At 39.0% G+C, this 25,468-nt stretch overlaps 1 protein-coding gene across 2 annotated transcripts in view; it reads left to right on the top strand.

Annotated features, from left to right (window-relative positions):
- INO80 (INO80 complex ATPase subunit) overlaps positions 1-25,468 on the top strand; it is a 165,639-nt gene that overhangs the window by 50,318 nt on the left and 89,853 nt on the right. Inside the window, exons 8-18 of one of the 2 annotated variants that reach the window (XM_036297752.1) lie at positions 3,062-3,115; positions 4,167-4,370; positions 7,255-7,450; positions 8,602-8,669; positions 9,787-9,996; positions 10,459-10,539; positions 11,354-11,449; positions 21,686-21,745; positions 22,182-22,324; positions 24,245-24,329; positions 25,251-25,368. In XM_036297752.1, the coding sequence (XP_036153645.1) occupies positions 3,062-3,115; positions 4,167-4,370; positions 7,255-7,450; positions 8,602-8,669; positions 9,787-9,996; positions 10,459-10,539; positions 11,354-11,449; positions 21,686-21,745; positions 22,182-22,324; positions 24,245-24,329; positions 25,251-25,368 (1,315 nt within the window). The remainder of the gene's footprint in view (positions 1-3,061; positions 3,116-4,166; positions 4,371-7,254; positions 7,451-8,601; positions 8,670-9,786; positions 9,997-10,458; positions 10,540-11,353; positions 11,450-21,685; positions 21,746-22,181; positions 22,325-24,244; positions 24,330-25,250; positions 25,369-25,468) is intronic. The other variant, XM_036297761.1, reaches the window with a different exon arrangement.

The raw sequence follows: 25,468 nt of genomic DNA, 5'->3' as shown, positions 1-25,468 counted from the left end.
AAGCACTTGCCTCAGCATACATATTTTACTACAAAGGGAAAGATAGTAACTATAGTGGTGAAAACTAGCAGAATGCACTTAACCAAATGATCCAAGTAAACATCACTACTAACATAAATTTTGACATCGTGAACTCCTTGTTGTGATGCACTGAGAATAACACATCATTTCTATGGAATTCTGTCAAAATGCATGTCATTTCAACCATGAGAAAACCACAAATTTTGGCATGTTTAAAAGAATAACTGATTGGTGTTTTTCAGAAGTGTCAAGGACATGAAAGAGAAAGATAGACATAAGAAATGTTACATATAGGAAGAGACTAAGGGGAAAAGCAACTAATTGCAATGTAGCATCCTATTTAGGATTCTGTAACAGTAAAAGAATATTAGGAAATTGTTGACATTCAAATAAGACCTATGGTTTAGTTAATATTTTACCAGTGTTAAATTATTTTCTTATTAATTATACTATGGTTATATAAAATGCTAAAATTAGGAAAAGCAGGGGGAGGTATGTAAGGGAACTATGTTATTTTTTGCAAATTTTCTGTGAGTCTAAAATTCGTTCAAGACAGTTTTAAAAAATATATGGCAAGAATAATGCAAGAAACTGCCAAGTATCTTTTACTCATATTTAGCAATTGTTTGTCTCATGCTTTTTTACCTAAATGTATACTTTTTCTTAGCCATTTTAAATGTTTGAGACTTTGTGCTAAACTTACTCCTAATAATTCAGTGTGAACTTCCTAAGAAAAAGGACATCTTGTCATATATAACCACAATGCAATTATAAAAATGATCGGATCCACAGACCATAATTCAAATTTTATCAGTTGTCTCAATAATGTCCTCTACAGTGCTTTTTTTTCTTTACTGATTCAATCCAAGATCCAATCTAGAACTACATGTTGCATTTAGTTTTCATGTCTCTCATGTCCTTGAATCTGAAACAATTTTGCAGCCTTCATCTTTCATGACATTATTATTCTGAAGAGTATAGGCCAGGTATTTTGTAGAATGTTTCTGAATTTGGGTTCGTATGATGTTACCTCATGATTAGGTTTGGGTTTTACATTTTTGGCAGGATTATTAGGGAAGAGATGTGTCCTTTGTATATCACATCAGGAGGCACATGATACACCTGAATCAATATTGGTGTTATTAGCTTTGATCCCTCCATATGGTTTTTCTGTCTAGAAATTTATAAGTATATCCACAGAGAGAGTTTACGTATGAGCATTCTTGATGGGAAAAGTTATGAGGAAACATGCTTTTGGTATCTGGTGATGAGGCTTCAGGTGATGTCTTTCCTATGATAAGGAATTCAGTGGAAATATTTGAGATTCTTGTCTTTAAAAACTGCTGAAGAATTAGTAGGAGAGTCCTAGCTGGTTTGGCTCAGTGGATAGAGCATCCGCCTGCAGACTGAAGGATCCCAGGTTCGATTCCAGTCAAGGACCACGTACCTTAGTTGAAGCTCGATCCCTGACTCTGGTCGGGGCGCATGCGATCAATGTGTTTCTCTCAGACACATTGATGTTTCTCTCTCTCTCCCCCTCCCTTCCACTCTCTCTAAAATAATCAATGGAAAAATATCCTTGGGTGAGGATTAACAAAAGAAAAGAAAAGAAGAATCAGTAAGAGGAATTTTTGGTAAAATGCCTTAAAAACTTCTTAAGCAGACAGTCTGAGTTGGGTATATTATAGAAACAGCTTTCATGCCCTCTGTAACTTTGTTTTTGTTGTTGCTAATCCTCACCCGAGGATATTTTTCCATTGATTTTTTTAGAGAGAGTGGAAGAGAGAGGGAAAGACAGAAATATCGATGTGAGAGAAACACATTGATTGGTTGTCTACTGCATGTGCCCCGACCAGGGCTCAGGTCCAGGAGGACCCTGCAACTGAGGTATGTGCCCTTGACCGGAATCGTGCCCTTGACCCGGAATCAAACCCGGGACCCTTTTGTCCACAGGCCAACTCTCTATCCACTGAGCCAAACCAGCTAAGGCCCCTCTATAATTTTCAATCCATTGTTTCTTCAGAATCAGGGAGAGCTTTTTAATAGTCAGAGAACCACTCACCTCTGCCTCTTCTGTATCTTCTCCCATGACAAATGAGCCATCATGGGAAATTCGGTTTCTTTAAACTGAAGTGGAAGACATAATAAGCAGCTCGAGGTTGCTGAGTCATCTTCTGTTAGGTCTGCCTCAGAATTTTTGTTGTTGTAGAAAATGATGTTTAAGTGGTGGCAGAAACTGAGTAATAGTGGCAGCAGGTTTGCCCTGGCTGGAGATGGAGCTAGAATCACAAACTGGGGGGCTAGTTTATCTTTCTTCTAACAATTTCTATATCTGAGTGCCATGGTATGTGAGCTTCTTTGCAGATCAGCCTAGGAAAGCAGTGTTTTTTTTAATCAGGGTGATATTAGAGTTAGGCTATGGTGTTATATTTTCCTAGCCCACTTCCAGCCTTCAATATAACTTAAATTCTTTCCAGAAGTGTACAGAAGACTCTAAGGCAGTGACAGCACTAGCTTATTATTTTTAATGCTAATTTAGTAGGTTTATATGTGGTTCTTGAGTCAGTAATGTATTTGAATATGCTTCACTTGATGCTTTTCTTTTTGGTTGCCTCCTGTACGCACCCCTACTGGGGCCGCAGATTGAACTGCAACTGAGGTACATGCCCTTCACCAGAATTGAACCCGTGACCATTCAGTCTGACACACTAACCCAGTGGTTCTCAACCTTTCTAATGCCACGACCCTTTAATACAGTTCCTCATGTTGTGGTGACCTCCAACCATAAAATTATTTTTGTTGCTACTTCATAACTGTAATTTTGCTACTGTTATGAATCGTAATGTAAATATCTGATATGCTATATGTGTTTTCCGATGGTCTCGACCCACAGGTTGAGAACAGCTGCAACCACTAAGCCAAACTGGCCAGGATGATGCTTTATTTTTAATCCTCAAGTTGAATAAAAGACAGTGTCAGTACATAATATCTTCTCAAAAAGGAATCCTAAATGAAATAATTGTTTTTTTAAATATTTTAGGCCAACAAGCAGAAAGCTTCAGCTCGTAACCTGTTTCTCACCAATAGCCGAAAGGTAAAATTGTGGCTTTCTATTTTCCATTTTATGTTTTGCTGGAATGGGCTCTTGTTCTTTGGATACATAATTGCTGTTCTTGTCTCTTGTGACCTATTGATAATGAATCTGACAGTACCTAAGAGAGTTTCTAAATGTTCTCAATCAATTTTATAAATAACATTGTTCTTCTTCACATTTTTGGTATTTGAACCTTTTTTGGTAAGATCTTAACCTATTCTTAATTCCTTGGGCAGACCACAGAATCTTCTTGCATTCAGTCTCTTCATCTAAGAAATGATTATATTAATACCTTTCCTTCGAGGAGACTAACCCAGCTTCCTTTGAGAGTTGTGAGGATTAGGTGAGGTAGTGTTCCTCGTTGTATTTCCCTGAGCTAGTTAATTACTCATCCTCAGTTTCCTCATCTATGAAATGAGGATGATGATAATACCAACTTCATAGGGGTTTTGTGAAGAATAAGTTAGCTTAATGTATATTAAACTTAGATTGGTGCTTAGCATTTAATAAGCATTGATAGGTTTTATTCTTATGTGTGATAACACTTTGTAACTTCCTAGCACATCTCAGATCATTATACTTTTTCTTTTTAATTTTCTAAGGCATTTTATCTACAGATTTCTCATCCCTGATACTACTTCAGGGTCAAAAACTGGATCATAGTACAGTACAGGGATGTTAATCAGTTTGGGGGAGAAAGAAATGTGGCTGTAGGACAGTGGTTCTCAACCTTCCTAATGCCGCGACCCTTTAATACAGTTCCTCATGTTGTGGTGACCCCCAACCATAAAATTATTTTTGTTGCTACTTCATAACTGTAATTTTGCCACTGTTATGAATCGTAATGTAAATATCTGATATGCCAGGATGTATTTAGGCGACCCCTGTGAAAGGTCGTTCGACCCCAAAGGGGTCGCAACCCATAGGTTGAGAACCGCTGCAGTAGGAGGACTGTGTGCACTGAATGGAATGAGGAATGCTGTGGTTTGGAGCCCAGGGAGCACTGGCGTTGGTGTTGGGTCCGCCATTGTCATAATGCTGTTATTTGCAGCTTGCCCACCAGTGCATGAAGGAGGTACGTCGAGCCGCCTTGCAGGCCCAGAAGAACTGTAAGGAGACCTTGCCTCGTGCCCGCCGCCTTACCAAGGAGATGCTTCTGTACTGGAAGAAGTACGAGAAGGTGGAGAAGGAACACCGCAAGCGGGCTGAAAAGGAAGCCTTGGAGCAACGGAAGCTGGATGAGGAAATGCGGGAGGTAGGACAGTAGCATAATATTTTGAAAATCCTAATTGCTGCAGCCATATTAAGAGATTGTTTGCACTTCAGAATTTATAAATCTAATCAATGAAGTTGTGTAAAAATGTTTTAAGGATGTTTTGAGGATGGTGATTTTAGTTCAGAAAACTAATTATATTCTTATTCTTTCAATAAGGCCCTCTCCCTGGCCATCACCTCTCTTTTATGCCAATTTCTTCTGTTCTTTGCAGCCTATTTCTTTGTATATTTCTCGAGGACCAGAGAGAGAGAGAGAGAGAGAGAGAGAGAGAGAGAGAGAGAGAGAGAGAGAGAGAGAGAGAGGAAAAATGAACGAAAGTAAAAGGAATTAGCTTACAGCTTATCTTGGCTTGGTTCCAGGTGCTGGCTGCAGTTTTGATTTGTTAGAAGATCAGGGCTGTTTGCCAAATTTAGGGCCAAATAGGGAGAATGGACAACTAGCCCAGTTTTCTGAGACCCACCCCCTAACCTACTTTGCTGTTTTAAACTTCAGCTAGTACTCCTGCCAAGTCTGATGTAGGTTGAGTATATTGTTTAGGGAAGCAAGAGGGGGGAATAAGAGGACAAAGTTACTGTATTCCCTTTGGGAAACCATTTGGGATGAACGGAAGGAAAGTTGAGGTCTGAGAAAGAAGGGATTCAAAGGATTGGATGTTTTCTTTCAGTATAGGTAATATTCTTGCCAAGCAGAGCTGTGGAACCTGTCCTAAACTTTTGATCTTCCCTCCTTTATCATACCTTTGAGACCAAATATGGATTTTGCCCAGTTCATTTAAGTCCCCTGGGTAACTTTTATCTTTGCTTGCAAGATGAACATACAGTATTATTGAATTAGTAAACATTTGATGCTATTGGGAATGCTTACTGAGTTTAGAGGCATTTAAGAGTTAATCACAGATCTTAAAGTTTATAAGCGACTTGGCTTATTATGATCTAGGTTTGTGAGACATTGTCCCAATTATAATTATGTTGATAGCTAACTGATGACAGTTTCATTTACAGTTATGTTGACTTGTATGTCTTTTTTTTTTTTTTTACTTTTGAAATAAAACTATTTTTGATGGATATTTATTGTTCCTTTTATTTACATTGTTTATTTAAACAGTAGTTGCCTTCTTTAAGGTGACATTACTCTTTCTTTAAAAAATACTTTTTATTGATTTCAGAGAGAGGAAGGGAGAAGAGATAGAAACATCAATGATGAGAGAGAATTATTGATCGGCTGCCTCCTACACACCCCACACTGCGGATCGAGCCTCCAACCCTGGCATGTGCCCTTGACCAGAATCGAACCTGGGATCCTTCAGTTCACAGGCTGACGCTCTATCCACTGAGCAAAACCAGCTAGGGCCTGGACATTACTCTTTTTTGTTTTAGTTTTAGAAAGGTTTTCTTGACTATACTTTAGCTTTGGATCATGAGCATTTGTATCTGTTATGAAAAATAAGCTCAGTGTTTTCTCAAACTCTCAGATTTTCTTCTAATTTGAATCTGGCTCAAATGCTATAAAACCCTTAAAAAAAGAATTAGTTTTATGTGGCTTACTTTGGGACTTGGGTCTTTCTTGGCCTTATTCCTTATATTATTGCTGTTTTTCTTTGGGGAAAGTAGATCTAAGGATAAGTCACATACGATTTGTAGGAATTTCATTATAAAATAGTTAATGAAAAATGACTTTAATTTTGTATTTTTTGTGTGTGCTATATTTCATATTATCCGATCATTATGGTATTTGTTTGCTCATTTTACTGTTTATTTTGATGAATGACTTTATTTATTGACACAATGATTATTTTCCTTACCAGGTTATTTCAGAGGCACTTTGAATTAGCATTTTACATTTAGAAAAAGTATGTGTTTGTGAGCATGTATTTGGTTTATAACCATATTTTGTAACTATCATCACACGTAAACTATATGTTGTTTGAGGAGCATTTTCTTCCTTTCATTGGCTTATTTTTCTCAGATACTTTCTGCATTGACTTCAAGAATAATTTATAGCTCCTAGCACTTTGCCTTTTGGTGATAAAGAAGAGTTTCTGACACGTTTACATTTTTTAATATAATGAAGCTATACAAATGTCTTTACCAACCAGGTTATGAAATAAAATATGTAGCTTGAATTTAGTTGCTCAGTGCCACTATAAAAAAGTAATATAGTAAAGAAATAAGCGTTTTATATATGTATTTATTTTTAAATATGTTTTTATTGATTTCAAAGAGAGGAAGAGAGAGGGAGAGAGAGATAGAAACACCGAGTGGCTGCCTTCTGCATGCCTCCCACGGGGGATTGAGCCCACAACCTGGGCATGTGACCTCCTGGTTCATGGGCCGATGCTCAACCAACTGAGCCACACTGGCTGGGCAGAAATAAACATTTTATTTGTTTATTTATTTTTAAATATATTTTTATTGATTTCAGATAGGAAGGGAGAGGGAGAGAGAAACATCAACGATGCGTGCCCCCTACTGGGGATCGAGACTGCAACCAGGCATGTACCCTTGACTGGGATCGAACCCGGGACCCTTCAATTCACAGGCAGGCACTCTGTCCACTGAGCCAAACTGGCTAGGGCAGAAATAAACATTTTAGACAGAAGCCAATTGGAGAAAGATTTCATATTATAAAGGAGAGCAAAATATAGATTATTATTAGACTATAAATGAAGATTATTATTTGTGTTTAGTACCAGGACTTGATTATTATAAAATTGTTCATTAGCAGTTTTCACCTTTCTAATGATAAAGAATTTATAAAGGAATTACATTGCAAACTATATATAGGTTTGGTGAATTTTGTTGACTACGTCTTGGTTTATGATTAATGGTGTGACTCTTTTCACTTCAATGTTTTTCCTGTTTAGGCCAAGCGGCAACAGCGAAAACTGAACTTCCTAATCACCCAGACAGAGTTGTATGCCCATTTTATGAGTCGCAAACGAGACATGGGTCATGATGGTATCCAGGAGGAAATCCTAAGGAAACTGGAAGACAGTTCTACCCAGAGACAAATTGACATTGGTGGAGGGGTGGTAGTTAACATCACACAGGAGGATTATGGTGAGTCCCAAATCAGAAGTTATAGGAAGCCGATACCCTCCAGTTTTTCATATGTAAGGCTATACACATGATTAATTCTTGTAAGTTTTATCTTAACTGATACATAATATTGATCAATAAAGGGGAATTTATTATACCAGCGTAGGAAAATGTGAGTTTATATAAAATAAAAATATAAAACTTTTATTCAAGAATTTGAAAAGGAAAGGGTCAGGTTATATGATCTTATAAGTTTGGGAATATTTTATATGTTCTTATACATTAGTAGAAATAGAAGATACTAAATTGGAAGAATTCAGTGAACATGTCTCAGAAGAGAACATCATCTCTCACATAACAAGGTTGTTAGTGATGCAAGTCAGGCATGAGAAAGAGACTGTTCAGTTTTAGTATTTTTGTGAACACAGGGAGGCATAGGGATGGAGTTTGAGAGGAATTTTACAGAGAATAGTGATCAAAATCATGTTGAGCTAAGTGCAAAAGAGAAATGGGGATGCTTCAGAGTATCTTGGGGGTTACACATGTCTGTATTTCTTCTTTTGGAATAATTTCACCTGGCATAAATATATCACAATTTTGAATCCTTGTTGTCTTATTTTACTGGCTTTGACATTGCTTCATGCAAGAAACCTAGAATTAGGAGATGAGCTCAATCTCCTGGCAATTTAAAAAAAAAATCCTCACCTGAGGATATATATTTACTGATTTTAGAGAGAAAGAGGGGGGGAGAGAGAGAGAGAAAAAAGAGAGAAACATCGATGTGAGAGAGAAAATCATCAGTCGGTTGTCTTCAGCACACACCCCAACTGGAGATCAAAGCCATAACCTAGGTATGTACCCTGACTGGGAATTGAACCTACAACCTTTTTGTGTACAGGACAACACTCCAACTAAATGAGTCACCCAGCCAGGGCTCCTGGTGATTTTTTTGTGCTGGCTTTGGTTATGGGACACCATATCAGCCCTCTGCCTCCATGGTAACTTCCTTACCTCTGTCAAATACTTAATTTGATCCTTTATGCTCCCTCATCCTCTATGAACCTAGGGATAAGTAGAATGGGGGAGTCACGGATCCAAACGTGTTGATGTACATTGCATCTTTGAATGAGATCAATTAATGAGGTAGATAATCTATAAGTTTTCCTTTTCAGATAGTAACCATTTCAAAGCCCAGGCCCTGAAGAATGCTGAAAATGCTTACCATATTCATCAAGCTCGGGTGAGTCTTAAAAATGAAAAGATAAACTATAATGGGCCCTGGAAATAACCTGCAACCTTCTACTTGGGTGTTCTTCTTTTAGTCTTAATCATATTTTCTATGAAAAACATTGGCAAATGTGAGTATCTGTAGGTGATTGAGGAAAGGTGGAAAATGAACCTTCATATGTTTAAGCTTTAGGAGTATGTTGATTGAAGTTAGGAAGTTTGCCTATTTTTTGTTCTATCAATAAATCATGGGAAACACAGTAGGAAATGCATTAGAAAAGACCACATTTTTTGCTTGTTAAGCGAGCTATATTATGCCTAAAGAAAACTGATAAGTTAGTACCTTCATTCACTTCAGTAATAATTTGCTTATTTGTGATATAGTGCTTTTTAATGACGTAAGGAAGAAACTCCAGTTAGATTGAATTAAGTAAAGAAAACAGTTTAATAGACTGCCTAGGAACCTATATATAACTTCAGTAGGGTGGGTACAAGTCAAGGATAGACACAAACTTGACCTTCTTTCCATCAATCCCAACCAACCAAATTTTATATCAAAACTTTAATAAGACCATCTGGTGTGGTTCGGTGGTTGAGTGCCTACCTATGAACCAGGAGGTCACGGTTCAATTCCCAGCCAGGGCACATGGCTTCATCCCCAGTAAGGGGCGTACAGGAGGCAGCCGATTAATGATTCTCATCATTGATGTTCTATATCTCCCTTCCTCTCTAAAATCAATAAAAATACATTTTAAAAAACTGTAATAAATTTCTAGACCCTGGTCAGGTAACTCAGTGGTTAAAGTGTAGTTCTGTTATGCCACGTTTGGGTGTTCAATCTCTGGTCAGAGCACACACAGAGAAGCAGCCAAAGAATGTATAAATAAGTGGAACAACAAATGAATTGTTTTTTCTCTCTCGCCCTTCCTCTCTCTCTAAAATCAGTAAGTATAATTTAAAAAAATATATATTAAAATGCCAATAAATTTCTTGATGAAGCAAGTAATCATATATAAGGCTTAGTATCTGTCCATTAAGAGCATATTTTTAATATAATTGTTAAATTTTTTTGTTCCAATTAGCCCAAAAGAGATGTTACATTTTTCTTCTAATAAATTTTTATTTTCCAGACAAGGTCTTTTGATGAAGATGCAAAAGAAAGTCGAGCAGCTGCCCTACGGGCAGCAAACAAGTCTGGCAGTGGGTTTGGGGAGAGTTACAGCCTGGCAAATCCATCTATCCGGGCTGGTGAGGATATTCCACAGCCCACAATTTTTAATGGCAAATTAAAAGGTTATCAACTGAAAGGCATGAATTGGTTAGCAAATCTCTATGAACAGGTAAATTTTAGAATTATGCTATACCCATTATCTTTCACTTGTTACCTGTTTTTCTAAAGTCATTGGTTCAATATATTGTGAAATAAGCACAAGATAATGTTTTAGATTTCATTCCTTTTAAAAAGCTTTATCCTTTGGCAAGAGTAAAAACGATGTCTCTATATTTTTAACCTGGAAATTTTATTGGAGAATATTTGTATTATATGTATAGTTTGTCTTAGGTGGTCTTGGTAAGTGGTTGCTTGCTTCTGTGCCTGGATTAGATTAGCTAAAAAACTGGCTTCATGAGTCATAGTTGTAGCTGTGGAGTTGGCAAATGAATCATTACAGCAGTGGATAAAGTGCTGAAGCTTGGAATCTCTAGTCACATTTGTTTGAACAAGTTTAACATTTTGGTTAGTTCTTTTTGAACCCTGTATGATGGAATGTGAGAGGTGTTAACCATGTGTGTTTTTTTTCCAGGGTATTAATGGCATTCTTGCAGATGAAATGGGCCTTGGTAAAACAGTACAGAGCATTGCCCTCCTTGCCCATCTGGCTGAGGTGGGTAGATGCTATCTTTCTATTTTTCTCTCTCTAGATCCTAAGGTCATTTTCTATTGAGAATCAGCCATTATCAAGCTCTATGTTAGGCTTTGTAGCATACCAAGACAGTAGCATTTGCTCCTTGCCTTCAGAGCCTTTACAGCGTAACATAATGTAGTGAAACATTTGATTTCCAAGAAGACTAGGACAGTTTTTGAGCATGTATGGTTTGGCAACCTCTCCCACCACCTCCACCCTCAGTTGAGAACCACCAGTGTGGTGGCAAAGACAATGTATGGTTAGATCAGAGGACCCGAGTTCATATCTCAACTGTACACTTACTGGCAGTATAAACTTAGACAGTTCATGCAACCTCTTTGACCTGACTTCACTTTAACTCTTTAAGGTTATTTCCACTTCTGCAAACTTCTCTTAAAAATTAAATGAGAAAATATGTGTAAAAGCATTTTGAAAAAAGCAAAAGCTTTAGGTAATAGTAAAATTATATGATCATCTAGTACAGGGGAAAGCAACACATAAAGTCAGTACGTTCTAAGTGCTTTGTGAATGATATAACTTAGGACCGATAAGAGGTGAATGGAGAGGGCAGTAATTGCTTACTAATTTTTCCTCAAGGTGTGTATGAGCAACTTCCTTCCTGGGTTATTATTAATATAGAATATTATTGAGTGTGCCAATATGTTGGAGTAAACACCATTTCTCTTGTTACAATGTACTTTCTATTCTTAAACTGCTCTTGTAGTTAATTATAATTTTGAATTAAATATTTTCAGTTTTCCTGCAGTTTGCTAACCCAGTTTTTCTGTTTCAGAGAGAGAACATTTGGGGACCTTTCTTAATAATTTCACCTGCTTCTACGCTTAACAATTGGCATCAGGAGTTTACTAGATTTGTTCCTAAATTCAAGGTAAAAATCATTCAACAAAAAATTATATTGCTCTTTAAAAATAAAATTTCTGACTCTCTTGCTGCCTCACTTATTAAAGTGCTCATAATAGTTTTTAATTTCTTATATTTTTGTCCCCCAAAATAATTTGCATACATTTCATATAAATGTTACAATGGGAGCAATAAATCTTTGTGCATCATAAGTGAGAAAGCCAAAGTCCAGTGTGAGTGATTTGCTGCATTGGTCACATGAATCAATGCTCTTGGTCAAACTACCATAATAGAAAATATCTACCTTGCTGGTTTAATGTAGATTTTTGGCTTATCATCATCAGGGCACATATCCTGTAATATATGGCATGGTCATCATTCCTCCCCCATCTATAATAATAAAAGTGTAATATGCTAATTAGACCGGACATCCTTCCAGACAAAGCCGCCGTGGTGGTGGAGGCCGAGCCCCTTGCACGAATATTTTCTGTAGAGTTATTTGTCATGTGGGATATGGAGCTCCCCATCTTTTTTTGTGTTGCTTTTTAGAAAAGTCTCACTCAAGGATATGTTTATTGATTTGAGAGAGAGAAACATTGTGAGAGAGAAACATCAATGTGAGAGAGAAACATTGATCACTTGCCTCTCTCATGCACGCTGACTGGGGTTCAAACCTGCAACCCAGGTATATGCCCTGACCCAGAATCGAACCACAATGTTTTGGTGCACGGGTTGACACTCCAACCATCCAAGCCACCCGACCAGGGCCATCTTTTTTTCCGCCTTTGTTGGTGGTGGTGGTGTTGCTCAGTACAAGATGAACAATCAGGAAGTTAGAAATTAAATCTTAAAATTTTCCATCAAATTAAGTTTTCAGTATTTCCTTCATTGACCAATAGATGGCAATGAAGTTCTATTTATGTTTTTGTTATCTCTTCTTTGATTTTATACTTATACGTGAACTGAACTTTCATTTGCATGTTGAACTTTCCTTTGATGCTATAACTTACAGGTCAGTAAAATATGGCCTTTGGGCCAATCCCAATTTCCATTTGTTTGTCCCAATTTTTTATTTTTGTTTTTTGTTGTTGTTAATCCTCATTCAAGGATATTTTTCCCCATTGATTTTTAGAGAGAGTGGAAGGCTGGGAGTGGAGGAGGGTGGGAAGAGAGAAAGAGAAAAAGGAAGAGGAAGAAAAAGAGAAAGAGAAAGAGAAGGAAACATCAGTGTAACAGAGACACATACATCAATTGGTGCCTCCCACAAACTCCCCAAGGAAGGATGGGTAGAATCAAACCAAAACCCTGTGGTGCACAGCCAATGCTCTAACCACTGTCCATAGCAGCCAGGGCTCTCCCAGTTTTTAAAAATTGTTATAAAGTACGCATAACATAATATGTACCAATTTAAAGTGTACAGTGAAGTAGCATTAAGTACATATTCAATAAGGTGCAATGATCAGGTTGATATCAGGTTGCAGAATCTCCTTCACGGTGCCAAACAGAAACCGCTTCCCCGTTAAGTAGTGACTCCTTAATTCCCCTTTCATTCCCCTTTCCCTCTAGACCAGTGGTTCTCAACCTTGGCTGCACATTAGAATCACCTGGGAATCTTTTTAAAATCCTGATTTCTGGGCCTCATCCTCAGGAAATTCTGTTTCTTTGTTACTAATGTTGTGGCCCCACCCCATAACAAAGAAACAGAATTTCCGGAGGATGAGGCCCAGAAATCAGGACTTTAAAAAGATTCCCAGGTGATTCTAATGTGCAGCCAAGGTTGAGAACCACTGCTGTAGACCCTGGTTACCACAAATCTTTCTGTGTCCATGGATTTGCTTATTTTAGCTAGATATCTATAATAATAAAAGCATAATATGCTAATTAGACCAGACATCCTTCTGGACAACCTTCCGGATGAAACTGGGGCTGCGAGGGAAGTCTGGGTCCCGGGTGCCAGAGGGAAGCCGCTGCTGGCAGCCGGGGGAAGAAAGACCTATTCTTGCATAATTTTTGTCCACTGGGCCTCTAGTTTCATATAACTGGAATCATGCAATGTAAGGGCTTTTATGTCTGGCTTCTTTTCACTTAGCATAATGTTTTCACGGTTCATCTGTGTTATAGGAGATATCAGTACTTCTTCATTCCTTTGACTGAATAATATTTTATTATCTGGATACTAGAGGCCTGGTGCAGGAATTTGTGCACCAGTGGGGTCCCTCGGCCTGGCCTGCAGGATCAGGCCGAAACCAGCTCTCTGACATGCCTAAGGGGTCCCGGATGGCGGGAGGGCACAGGCCAGGTTGAGGGACCCTACTGGTGCACAATTGGGGCTGGGAGGAACACAGGAGGTTGGCCAGTCGGGGAGGGACCATAGGAGGGCTCCAGGGCATGTCTGGCCTGTCTCACTCAGTCCTGATTGGCTGGACCCCAGCAGCAAGCTAACCTATTGGTTGGAGCATCTACCCCCTGGTGGTCAGTACACGTCATAGCATCCTTAGCATGAACGTCCTTAGCATATCGTTAGCATATAATGCTTTGATTGGTTGAATGGTCGACTGGACAACTGGACACTTAGCATATTAGGCTTTTATTATATAGCATACTGTATTTTGTTTATCCATTCATCTATTGATGGATATTTGGGTTGTTTCTACCTTTTGGCTATTGTTAATAGCATTGCTGTGAACATTTATGTACAGGGTTTTGTTTGAACACCTGTCTTGTTTTTCAGTTCTTTTGGGTATGTATTTAGGAGAAGAATTGCTAAATCATTCTATATTTAACTTATTGAAGAATCTGCCACCTAGTTTTTTGTACAGCTTGCATGCTAAGAATAGTTTTTACATTTTTAAATTGTTGATTAAAAATATTTCATAACAAATGATGTATGAAATTTAAATCGTATATATTGGAACACAGTCATGCTCTTTTGTTTATGTATTATTTATGGCTGAATTCAGTAGTTGTGACAGAGACTGTATGGCCTGCAAAGCAGAAATATTTACTATATGGCCATTTAGAGGAAAGGTTTGATGACCTCTGCTCTATTGATTCATTGTTTTTATTGCTGTTACTCCTTTAGATTGTCAGAAATGTGTTCACCTCCCTAAAGAACATAGGTGTGTAGACTCTGTTCAGGTTTATGGTTAGTTTACATTCAAAAGATACTTAGATCTGTGATGATAATATCTGAAAGTTCATTTTATTTGGCAAGTAACACTTGTTTTATGGGTCTAGTGTGATCAGTGCCTCTGGTGTCATTTTTCCCATGAAATATGATTTATGTTTTTATAGTTAATGTACCACTTTTCAACCCTGATATAGGCTATTCTGTATGTTTTCTATTTCATTTATTTATTCTCTTTTATTATTCTTGTCTACTTTTTTGGTAAACTTTAAAATTTTTCTAACGTTTCAAGATGGAACTTAGATGGTTGATTTTTGTTTTTTTCTAATATGTGTATTTAAGGGCATTAATTGCTTTCTAAGCATGAGTATAATCATCCAAACGTTTGTTGGGTCACATTTTTTATTATCTTTCAATTCAAAATAATTTCTAGCTTTTACTGCAAGTTCTTGTAGACGCATGGGTTATTTAAAAATGTGGTTTCTGTCTGGCTGGTGTGGCTCAGTGGTTGAGTGTCGACCTATGAACCAGGAGGTCATGATTCATTTCCTGTCCAGGCACATGTCCAGGTTGTGGGCTTGATCCGCAGTAGGGGGTGTGCAGGAGGCAGTTGATCTATGATTCTCTTTCATCATTGATGTTTCTCTCTCTCTCTCCCTCCCTCTCTCTTCTTCTCTGAAATCCACAAAAATATATAAAAATAAAATAAAAGTATGGTTCTTAATTTCCAACAAAGGATGGTTTTCTAGGTACTTTTTTGTTATTAATTTATAGGTTAAACCCACTGTGATAAGAAAAAATGCTTTTTATTATATTAATCTTTTGAAATTTGTTGAACTTTGCTTTTATGGCCCAGCATATGGTCAGTTTTTATAAATGTCTGAAAATAGTGTCTATTCTATAGTTGTTGAGTATAGTGTTATATATATATATATATATATATATATATATATATATATATGTTGAGTAGGTCAGGTTTGTTAACTTGTTTTGTTCGCTCTTCTGTATCTTTATTGATTTTTTTTGTCTGCCTATCCTATTACTGACTGAAAGAGGTGTTAAAATTTTCCACAATTATGAATTTATCCATTTTTGCTTTATACATTTTGAGGCTCTTTGAGATATATATACAAATTTATAATTATTTGATAATCTTGGTGAATTGGACCTTTTATATTATGAAACTAGAGGCCTGATGAATGAAATTCATGCAAGAGTAGGCCTTCCTTCCCCCAGCTGCTAGCACCGGCTCCCCTCCGGCACCCAGGACCCAGGCTTCCCTCGTAGCCCCAGCTTTGTCAGGAAGGATGTTCGGTCTAATTAGCATATTATGTTTTTATTATTATAGATTCTCTTCTTTAAGATTTTACCTTAAAACCTATTTTCTCTGATATTAAATAAATTAACTTCTTTGGTTAATTTTTACATGGTATCTTTTTGTTCCTTTTATTTTTAACCATTCTCTATCTACACTTAAAGGCACATTTCTTGCATTTTATTTTTTAATTAGAGGTCTGATGCATGAAATTCATGCAAGGGTCTCGTCCCTCGTAGCCACAGCAGCTTGCCTTGGCCCTCGCAGCCCCGGCTTCATCTGGAAGGTCGGCTGTCTGGTCTAATTAGCATATTATGCTTTTATTGTTATAGATATTTATGCTTACTTTTAATGTAATTATTGGTATATGTAGTTTAAATCTGCCTTGCTGCTTGCTTTCTAGTTTTTTCACATGTTCAACTTTCCTTTTTCTCTCCTTTCTTGGGTACCTTTGGATTGATTAGATTTTATTACTTTTTTTTTTCTTCCCCTCTTACCTGCTAATTATATATTCATTTTATTCTTCAGTAGATACCTAGGAGAATACATGTATCACTTTTTAAAAAGTAGCATATTTTATATTTTGAACCACATAAGACATTCTATTATTTATACATTTTAAGTTTAGATTTATTCATAATACATGTTCATTGTTTTAATTGATCTTCATTCCTTTCTGCATATTTGTGCTTCCATCTGGCTGAGATTTTTGAAAACTACAAAAGACATCAAGCTATAAATTCAAGAAATACTTTGACCCCCATCTGGATAAAAAGAAAGAGAGCCCTAGAGGCATCACAAAAAAAATGCTGAACTTTGCATTCTTTTGTTTCTCCATGATTTAGTCTGGATATTTTCTTCTAGTTCACTACCTTTCTCTTCAGCTGCATCTAACATGTCATTGAATTCTTTCTAAGTCTTTTTCTGATATTTTCATTATCTTGATCTCTTGTGGCTTTCTTTTTTCTCTTTTCAGTCAAATGGTCTGGTATTTCCATACGTCTGGTTTTTATTTTTGTTTTACTTGTATGCCAGACAGTGTATGGGGAAAATTCTAGAGATATTTGTGGGTTTTAGTAACTGTTTTTTTCCTTCTGTAGAGAGGATTTCTGTGTTTTGGGTTTTGTTTTGGTTTCCTGTCACTAGTAAAATTTTTTTCTAGGATACTAATAATCCAAATCCCCTTAATCTAGTCAGGAATTGAGATGATTTGAAGCTGAAATTCAGCATGGTGGGTCCTCCATATCTGAGGGATTCAACCAACTGTGTATTGAAACAATATTTGGTGGGAAAATTACATGGTTGCTGATGTGTACTGTATTATTAGGCCTACAGTGTACAAGTCTGAACATGTACAGACTTTTTCTTGTCATTATTCCCTAAACAATACAGTATAACAATGATTTACTTGACATTTATATTATACTAGAGGCCTGGTGCATGAAATTCGTGCACTGGAGGGGGGGGGGTTAGGGTTAGGGTTAGGGTTTTAGGGTTTTAGGGTTTTAGGGTTAGGGTTAGGGTTAGACACTAGCCCAGCCCAGCCTGCACCTTCTTCAATCTGGGACCCTTCCGGGGTCCAACCCCAGCAGGTCCAGCGGTCCCCAAAGGTGTGGACGGAGTCGGCGAAGAAGGAATGACACGAAGACAGTGTTCAGTTGATCAGCAGCCTATCCAGGATCTCTAGCCAGGATCTCCAGCCAAGTTCTGGTCTGGATCTCCAGCCAGGTTCTGTGTCCATGTTCTCTTGCTAGGTTCTCCAGGTTCTCCAGACAGGTTCTGTAGCCAGGTTCAGTCACCAGGTTCTAGTCAGGTTCTCTTGCCAATTTCTGTAGTCAGGTTCAGTCCAGGATCTTTTGCCATGTTCTCTCGCTAGGTTCTGTCTCTAGGTTCTGTTTCCAGTTTCTGTCCAGGATCTTTTGCCATGTTCTCTCCAGCGAAGTTCTTCTGTCTCTAGGTTCTGTGTAGGTTCTGTCTTCTTGGTTCTGTCTTCTAAGTTCTGTGTTCTAAGTTCTGTGTCTTGCTGTCTTATTACATCTGTATTTATACCAGTTGATTCAATCCTATCAATCTCTATTACAAAGGTTAGGGCGTTTCTTATCTCCATTCCAGGGAGTAAAGATTATGTAGCTTAAGCATGATTGTTCATAGTTAAAGTGATTAATTACCCACCTGGCACTTAGTTAAGAGGTTTTATTCCCTCCCTAACTTCAGGGGAAAATCCCTACCTGGGGAAACAACCTTTTTCAGAGAGGAGACCTTGGTTAAAACACATAGTGCCAAGAAGGTGAGAAAACATTTTAAGAACAGTATGCCATATATGCCAGGTCCCTTGAAACAGCAAGGATGGACCGGCTCCCGGCAAATTCCCCCTTTTTTATTTTTTAAAAGCAGGCATTAAAAAGAAAAACCCGAAATGCTCTCTTGTATCCATTTTAAGAGTAGGATTGGCGCTTTCCGCTATTACCTGAGTCCTGATCTATCACCCCAGGGAGAGCTTGCCAATCCTGCACTTTCCCGGGGTGGAAAGGCTGCAGTGGGGTTAAGGATAAGGCTTCTTGGGCCTACCTTCTCCCATGCCTTTACATTTACCTTTCCTTCCTCAGAAAAGCATGGACATACTTCTTGTATAAAACGTTCTGTCTGACTGGGAGTAACCTTAATTCCTCTGCTAGCAAGCATATGTGTTAAAAGATCAATACAGAGTCTTTTTTCTTTAGACTCAGTATGGCACATCTTCTTAATCTAAAGATCAATACAGAGTCTTCTTTCTTTGGACTCAGTATGGCACATCTTCTCAATCTAAGTTCTGTACTATCCACCTTCTTACCCTACTTATCCTCTATAGGGGGGTCTGCAGTACCCTGGTGGAGTCCTATCCGTCCCGAGTGTGGGGGTTCTCAATGGGGGGGTGGCTTACCTAGGGGAATCCTGTTCCAGGGCTTCCCAAAGGTGTGGACGGAGTCGGCGAAGACTATCCACCCTCTCCTACGGTGGAGTCCTATCCATCCCGAGAGTGGGGCGCTTACCTAGGGGTCCCTGTTCGGGCGCCAAATGCCGGGGTCCAACCCCAGAGGGTCCAGGGGTCCCCAAAGGTGTGGACGGAGTCGGCGAAGAAGGAATGACACGGAGACAGTGTTCAGTTGATCAGCAGCCTAGCCAGGATCTCTAGCCAAGTTCTGGTCAGGATCTCCAGTGAAGTTCTGGTTAGGATCTCCAGCCAGGTTCTGTGTCCATGTTGTCTTGCTAGGTTCTCCAGCCAGGTTCTCCAGGTTCTCCAGCCAGGTTCTGTAGCCAAGTTCCCTCGCTAGGTTCTCCAGCCAGGTTCTGTCCAGGTTCTCCAGCCAGGTTCAGTTACCAGGTTCTAGTCAGGTTCTCTTGCCAATTTCTGTAGTCAGGTTCAGTCCAGGATCTTTTGCCATGTTCTCTCCAGCGAAGTTCTTCTGTCTGTAGGTTCTGTGTAGGTTCTGTCTTCTAAGTTCTGTGTGTAGGTTCTGTCTTCTCTTGGTTCTGTCTTCTAAGTTCTGTGTTCTAAGTTCTGTATTTATACCAGTTGATTCCAATCCTATCAATCTCTATTCCAAAGGTTAGGGCGTTTCTTATCTCCATTCCAGGGAGTAAAGATTATGTAGCTTAAGCATGATTGTTCGTAGTTAAAGTGATTAATTACCCGCCTGGCACTTAGTTAAGAGGTTTTATTCCCTCCCTAACTTCAGGGGAAAATCCCTACCTGGGGAAACAACCTTTCTCAGAGACCTTGGTTAAAACACATAGTGCCAAGAAGGTGAGCAAACATATTAAGAACAATATGCCATATATGCCAGGTCCCTTGAAACAGCAAGGATGGACCGGCTCCCGGCAGCCATCTTGTGTGAGGGTGTGATGGTCAATTTGCATATTACCTCTTTATTAAATAGGATTAGGTATTATAAATAAACTAAAGATGATTTCATGTATTCAGGAAGATATGCATAGGTTATATGCAAACACTGTGCCTTCCATGGGTTTTGATATCTTCAGGTGGTACTGGAACCAATTTCCTATAAATATTGAGGGATGACTGAGTCTGTTACGGCAGGTCTGTGTATGGTTTACCTTAATTACTAGTATCTAATCTAATAAAAGACAAACATGCAAATTGTACCTTCACTATGCCTTAAGCCACGCCCACCAGCCAATCAGAGCGACTGTATGCAAATTAACCCAACCAAGATGGCGGCTAGCAGCCACGGAGCTGGAGCGAGCAGGAGGCTTGGTTGCCCCAGTGATGGAGGAAGCCAAGTTTCCTGCCTGCCACAGCCGGCTCTGAGCTCCGCTGAAGGCAACTACCCAGATACCTGCTATCAGCCGGCCGTGGCCACGGAGCTGGAGTCAGCAGGAGGCTTGGTTGCTCCAGTGATGGAGGAAGCCAAGCTTCCCGCCCGTCCTGGCCAGCTCTGAACTCCACTGAAGGCAACAAAGTTTCAATTATAGAAGGTAAATAAATCTCAGAATAAAAAAAAAAAAAAGGAGAGGCTGGGACCTTCCGTCGCCATGGGGCTTGGCCAGCCCGAAAACGGCCCTCGGCCCTTCACTCAGACTGGCCAGGCAACCCAGTGGGGACCCCCACCCTGAAGGGGGTGTTGACCAGCTGCAAACAGCCATCAGCCCCTCACCCAGGCTGGCCAGGCACCCCAGTGGGGACCCCCACCCTGATCCAGGACACCCTTCAGGGCAAACCAGCCAGCCCCCACCCATGCACCAGGCCTCTGTCCTATATAATAAAAGAGTAATATGCAAACTTACCCTAACAGCAGAATGTCTGGGAATGACTGGTCACTATGATACACACTGACCACCAGGGGGCAGACTCTCAATGCAGGAGCTGTCCCCTGGTGGTCAGTGTGCTCCCACAGGGGGAGCTCTGCTCAGCCACAAGCCAGGCTGGCGGCTGCCAATACAGCGGTGGTGGTGGGAGCCTCTCCTGCCTCCTCAGCAGCGCTATGGATGTCCAACTGCAGCTTAGGTCTGCTCCCCGCTGGCAAGTGGACATCCCCCTAGGGCTGCCGGACTGCCAGAGGGATGTCTGATTGCCAGCTTAGGCCCAATCCCCCGGGGAGCAGGCCTAAACCAGCAGGTGGTCATCCCCCGAGGGGTCCCAGACTGCGAGAGGGCACAGGCCGGGCTGAGGGATCTCCCCCCCCCCCCCCGCCCCCGAGTGCACAAATTTTTGTGCACTGGGCCTCTAGTCTATAATAAAAGCATAATATGCGGATTAGACTGATCGTCCTTCTGGATGAAGCCAGGGCTGTGAGGGAAGCCCGGGTCCTGGATGCCAGAAGGAAGCTAGTGCCGGCAGACAGGGGAAGGAAGGCTTACTGTTACACGAATTTTGTGCATCGGGACTCTAGTGTGTATATATTCTTTGATCCTAACTTAAGGCCAAGGAGGTTGCTGCTTATCAGAATCCCTCCTCCTTGGACTACAGTTTTTGTCCTGTGGGCTCCACATCTCTTAAGGAAAAACAACAAAAAAACCCTCTGCTCAGTTTCTTATCCTCTCAACCAGAACTTTTGGAAAGGATCACCTTCAGGGGGGCCATGTACAGGTCACAGGATTTCCTTTCTCAGCTTGCTTTCTTTTCTGGATCTTGTCTCTTTAATTCTCCACTGCCTCAGTAGCTTAGCTCTTTGGTACTTTCGAAGAGATGTTTTGAATGTGTGTTTTTAATTTGTTCAGCAGGAGGAGTACTAGTCAAGCCATGACAGAAGAGGAATTCCTAGATTTATTTTGTTTTAGGTTCTTTTAAAATCATTCTGAGTAATGTATTGGTCCTTTTCCAGGTGCTACCATATTGGGGAAATCCTCATGATAGAAAAGTAATAAGGAGATTCTGGAGTCAGGTAACTCTCAGCTTACTGAATATATACATATACAAGCACACATGTATATATATGAAATCATTATTTCTTCAATTGATTTGAGTAATTTCTTATATACAAAATCATCTTATATATTTTTGACACTAGGCAAGTGCACTTTTTTTCTTTTACATTGTTATGATATTTTTCCTATTATAGACAGTCAGCTGGATTTGATTGAAGCCCAGGATTAAATAAGAACTTTTTTCTTTAATAAGCTAAATACTAGTTTTTATGATGATTTGTGATTAAGGTCCTACTTTAAAAACAGTTGTGGTTTAATTCACTGTACATCTCTCAGATGGGAGAAGCACATCTTTAGAGCTATCATAAACTTGGCCTTAGAAAATACAATGTATTCCTCATTATCTTATATGAATTGTTATTTCTTTTCGCCCTTGTCCTCTTATATTTACAGAAGACCCTTTACACTCAGGATGCTCCCTTCCACGTGGTTATCACCAGCTACCAGCTGGTGGTGCAGGATGTAAAGTATTTCCAGCGGGTTAAGTGGCAGTACATGGTACTGGACGAGGCTCAGGCACTCAAGAGTAGTTCCAGGTAACATGAGTAGTAGAACCCAAACTCCTTGGACTGAGAATATGTAGAAATATGATATACAGTTGACCCTTGAACAGTGTGGTGGTTCAGGGTGCCAAAATCTGTCCCCCCAACTCTTCGCACTTGAAAATCCTCATAAAACTTTTGACTCTCCAAACACTGGAAGTTTTACCAATAACATAAATAACACAAATTTTGTATGTTACATGTATTATATATTGAATTCTTACAATAAAGTTAGCTAAAGAAAAGAAAATGATACTGCCCTAGCTGGTTTTGCTCAGTGGTTAAAGTGTCAATCTGCAGACTGAAGGATTATGGGTTCGATTCTGGTTCAAGGGCTTGTACCTTGGTTGCAGGCTCTATCCCTGGACCCACTGTGGCATGTGCGGTAGGAAACCAATGTTTCTCTCTGTCTCTCCCCGTCCCTTCACTCTCCAAAAAAAGTCAATGGAAAAAGTATCCTCAGGTGAGTATTAACAAGAAAAACAACAACAACAAAAATGTTACTAAGAAAATTATAAGGAAGAGAAAATACATTTACTATATTTATTGAAAAAAAATCCATGTTAGTGGACCCTCACAGTTTAAACCCATGTTGTTCAAGGGTCAGCTGTATCTGTGTGCTATATACACACATGAAAATAAAGATCAGAGAGGTTTCAGAAGATGGAATGATATGGTCTCCCCATAAGCCATTCATCTGATCAGAGGTCAGAAGTTCCCTTTTGCATTTTTCATGGAACATAAATATTAATGTTTAAAATACAAGGATTTTTCTCATTCTGTTTTCCTACTCAATAATTATGACATTTTAATAGATCTTTGTTCTTCAAGGAAAATTTTTGTGGAGGAAGGGGCGCCTGCCCTTTCCTCGAGAGATTATTTTAGACAGGAGGTCTTAGTAAGAAGTAGAATGTTACATTTATGTGGATTGTAGGTTCTCTCTTCTTTATGCAAGTTGTCCTAGTCCCTGGATGGTTATTAGAATTCCCCAAGAATCTTTTTATTGGAAGTTATATGTTTAAAATATTCCAATAACTTTTTGTTGTTGTTGTTAATCCTTACCCGAGAGTATTTTTTCTATTGATTTTATTTTTTTTGAGAGAGAGAGACTGGAGGAGAGGGAGAGAGAGAAACATGGATGTGAGAGAGATACATCAATTGGTTGCCTCCCTCATGCACTTCTACTGGGGCTAAAGATGGAACCTGCAACCCAGGTATGTGCCCTTGACCAAGAATTGAACCAGCAACTCTCCAGTGCAGTATGCCACACCAGCCAGGAAAAATATTCTAATACTTTTAAGTTTCCAAACTGATTAGTAAATGAATGTTTGGCTATAAAGTGTTATTCAGAAGTATTAAACCTTGAGTTTGAGGCATTTTTATTAACTGTTGGTGAACACATAGGACTTCTTTAAAGGTCCATGTTACCTGGCAGGATGGTATTTTCCATGGAACATTCCATCATCTGAAGGGCATTACTTCATATTGCACTATTTCAAAGTAGGAAATGTTCATAGCCATAGATGATAGATTCTCTTTGCATTTTCTTCTCACGGGCTTTCCCTAAAATCAATTTTAAAGCTTCCTACTACAGATAAGTGCCTTATAATGAACTGGTTTGTGTCAGCACAAAGAGGAGTTTTATCAAGCCAGAAAGGATCCCTCTCTGCCTGTTTGGGGCTTTTTTTCCTAAAGCCTAGTCCCATATTTTCAGTATAGAGGCAGAAATCAGTCCTCTGAAATGTCCTGTCCTCAGCTTTGTTGAATAATATTTTTCAATTGTGTACATAGTGGAGTAGTTGATTCTGAGTGTTCGTTATTTTTTTGGAAAACGTTTTTAGAAATATGGGGACTTGGTAGGGTGGAGAAAGATTTATAGCTAATTTGGAATTTGTAATTCATCTTATTGGACAGTGTTCGTTGGAAGATCCTCTTGCAGTTCCAGTGTCGGAATCGGCTTCTGCTAACTGGGACCCCCATTCAGAACACCATGGCAGAGGTAGGCACTAGGTCTCAGTTTTAGGTCTGCATTAAACAGAATGGCTCCAGCAGAGAATAGAAGTCTTCACACATGCCAACCTTGAGTATTAGTACTCTGTGCAAATTATAATTCCCACATAAAGAAGAATTTGAACATAGCTTACCCTAAGTGGATTTTTTGGCATCATTCCTATTTTTTAATTCTCTGGCAAAAAGCAAATAAGTTACTTTATTTCTTTGTATTTATATAATAAACAGTGATCACATTAGGGATGCTACCCATCCAAAGCAGAGATGTTTTTATGCTAGAATGAAAAGGTAACATTTTTTTCTTTAGGAAGATAATTGATCTTCTATAACAGGGACTAGAAAACTTTCTGTAAAGAGTCAGATAGTAAATATTTTAGACTTTACTGGCCATACAGTCACTGTCACACTATTTAACCTTGCCATTATAATATGTAAGCAGGCATGGATGATACATAAATGAGTAAATGTGGCTATGTTCACTAAAACTTTATTTGTAAAAATAGATGGCAGACCAGACTTGGCATGACAGATTATAATTTGTTAACCCCTGATCTGGAGTTATTATTAACAAGTTATGTTACCTCAGATGTTACACAATTGTGGAATGGGTTTTTTAATATGTGTAAGATCTTTAAAACTATTCCACCGCAAAATCTGAGGTGGACGTGCATTTTCAGACTTTTAGTTCGAAATTCATTGAAAAGTAACTACATTTTGCATAGCACTTTATAGAATTAGTATTGGGTGATGAGGTATGTGCCCACACACTGTTTCTGTCCCTCATTCACTCACACATACACATGCATGAGACACAGACATACACACATCCCTGCAACTTTCACTCTCTCTCCAAACCCTCACACTGTCATTTTGTTGCTCTGCAGCTATTTCACTTTTCTTTTGTTTATAGCTCTGGGCTCTGCTGCATTTTATTATGCCAACATTATTTGATTCACATGAGGAATTTAATGAGTGGTTTTCCAAGGACATTGAGAGCCATGCCGAAAACAAATCTGCCATTGATGAAAGTGAGTACTTTTATGAACTTTCTTCTATGGATCAGTTTAGACAAAGACATAATTGTATGCTTTTTCTATATGTAGAATTTTTCTTCTCATATACTTATGA

The sequence above is a fragment of the Myotis myotis genome, unplaced genomic scaffold (assembly GCF_014108235.1).
Source record: "Myotis myotis isolate mMyoMyo1 unplaced genomic scaffold, mMyoMyo1.p scaffold_m19_p_1, whole genome shotgun sequence".
Classification (NCBI taxonomy): Eukaryota; Metazoa; Chordata; class Mammalia; order Chiroptera; family Vespertilionidae; genus Myotis; species Myotis myotis.
This window is presented reverse-complemented; position numbering and strand designations above follow the sequence as displayed.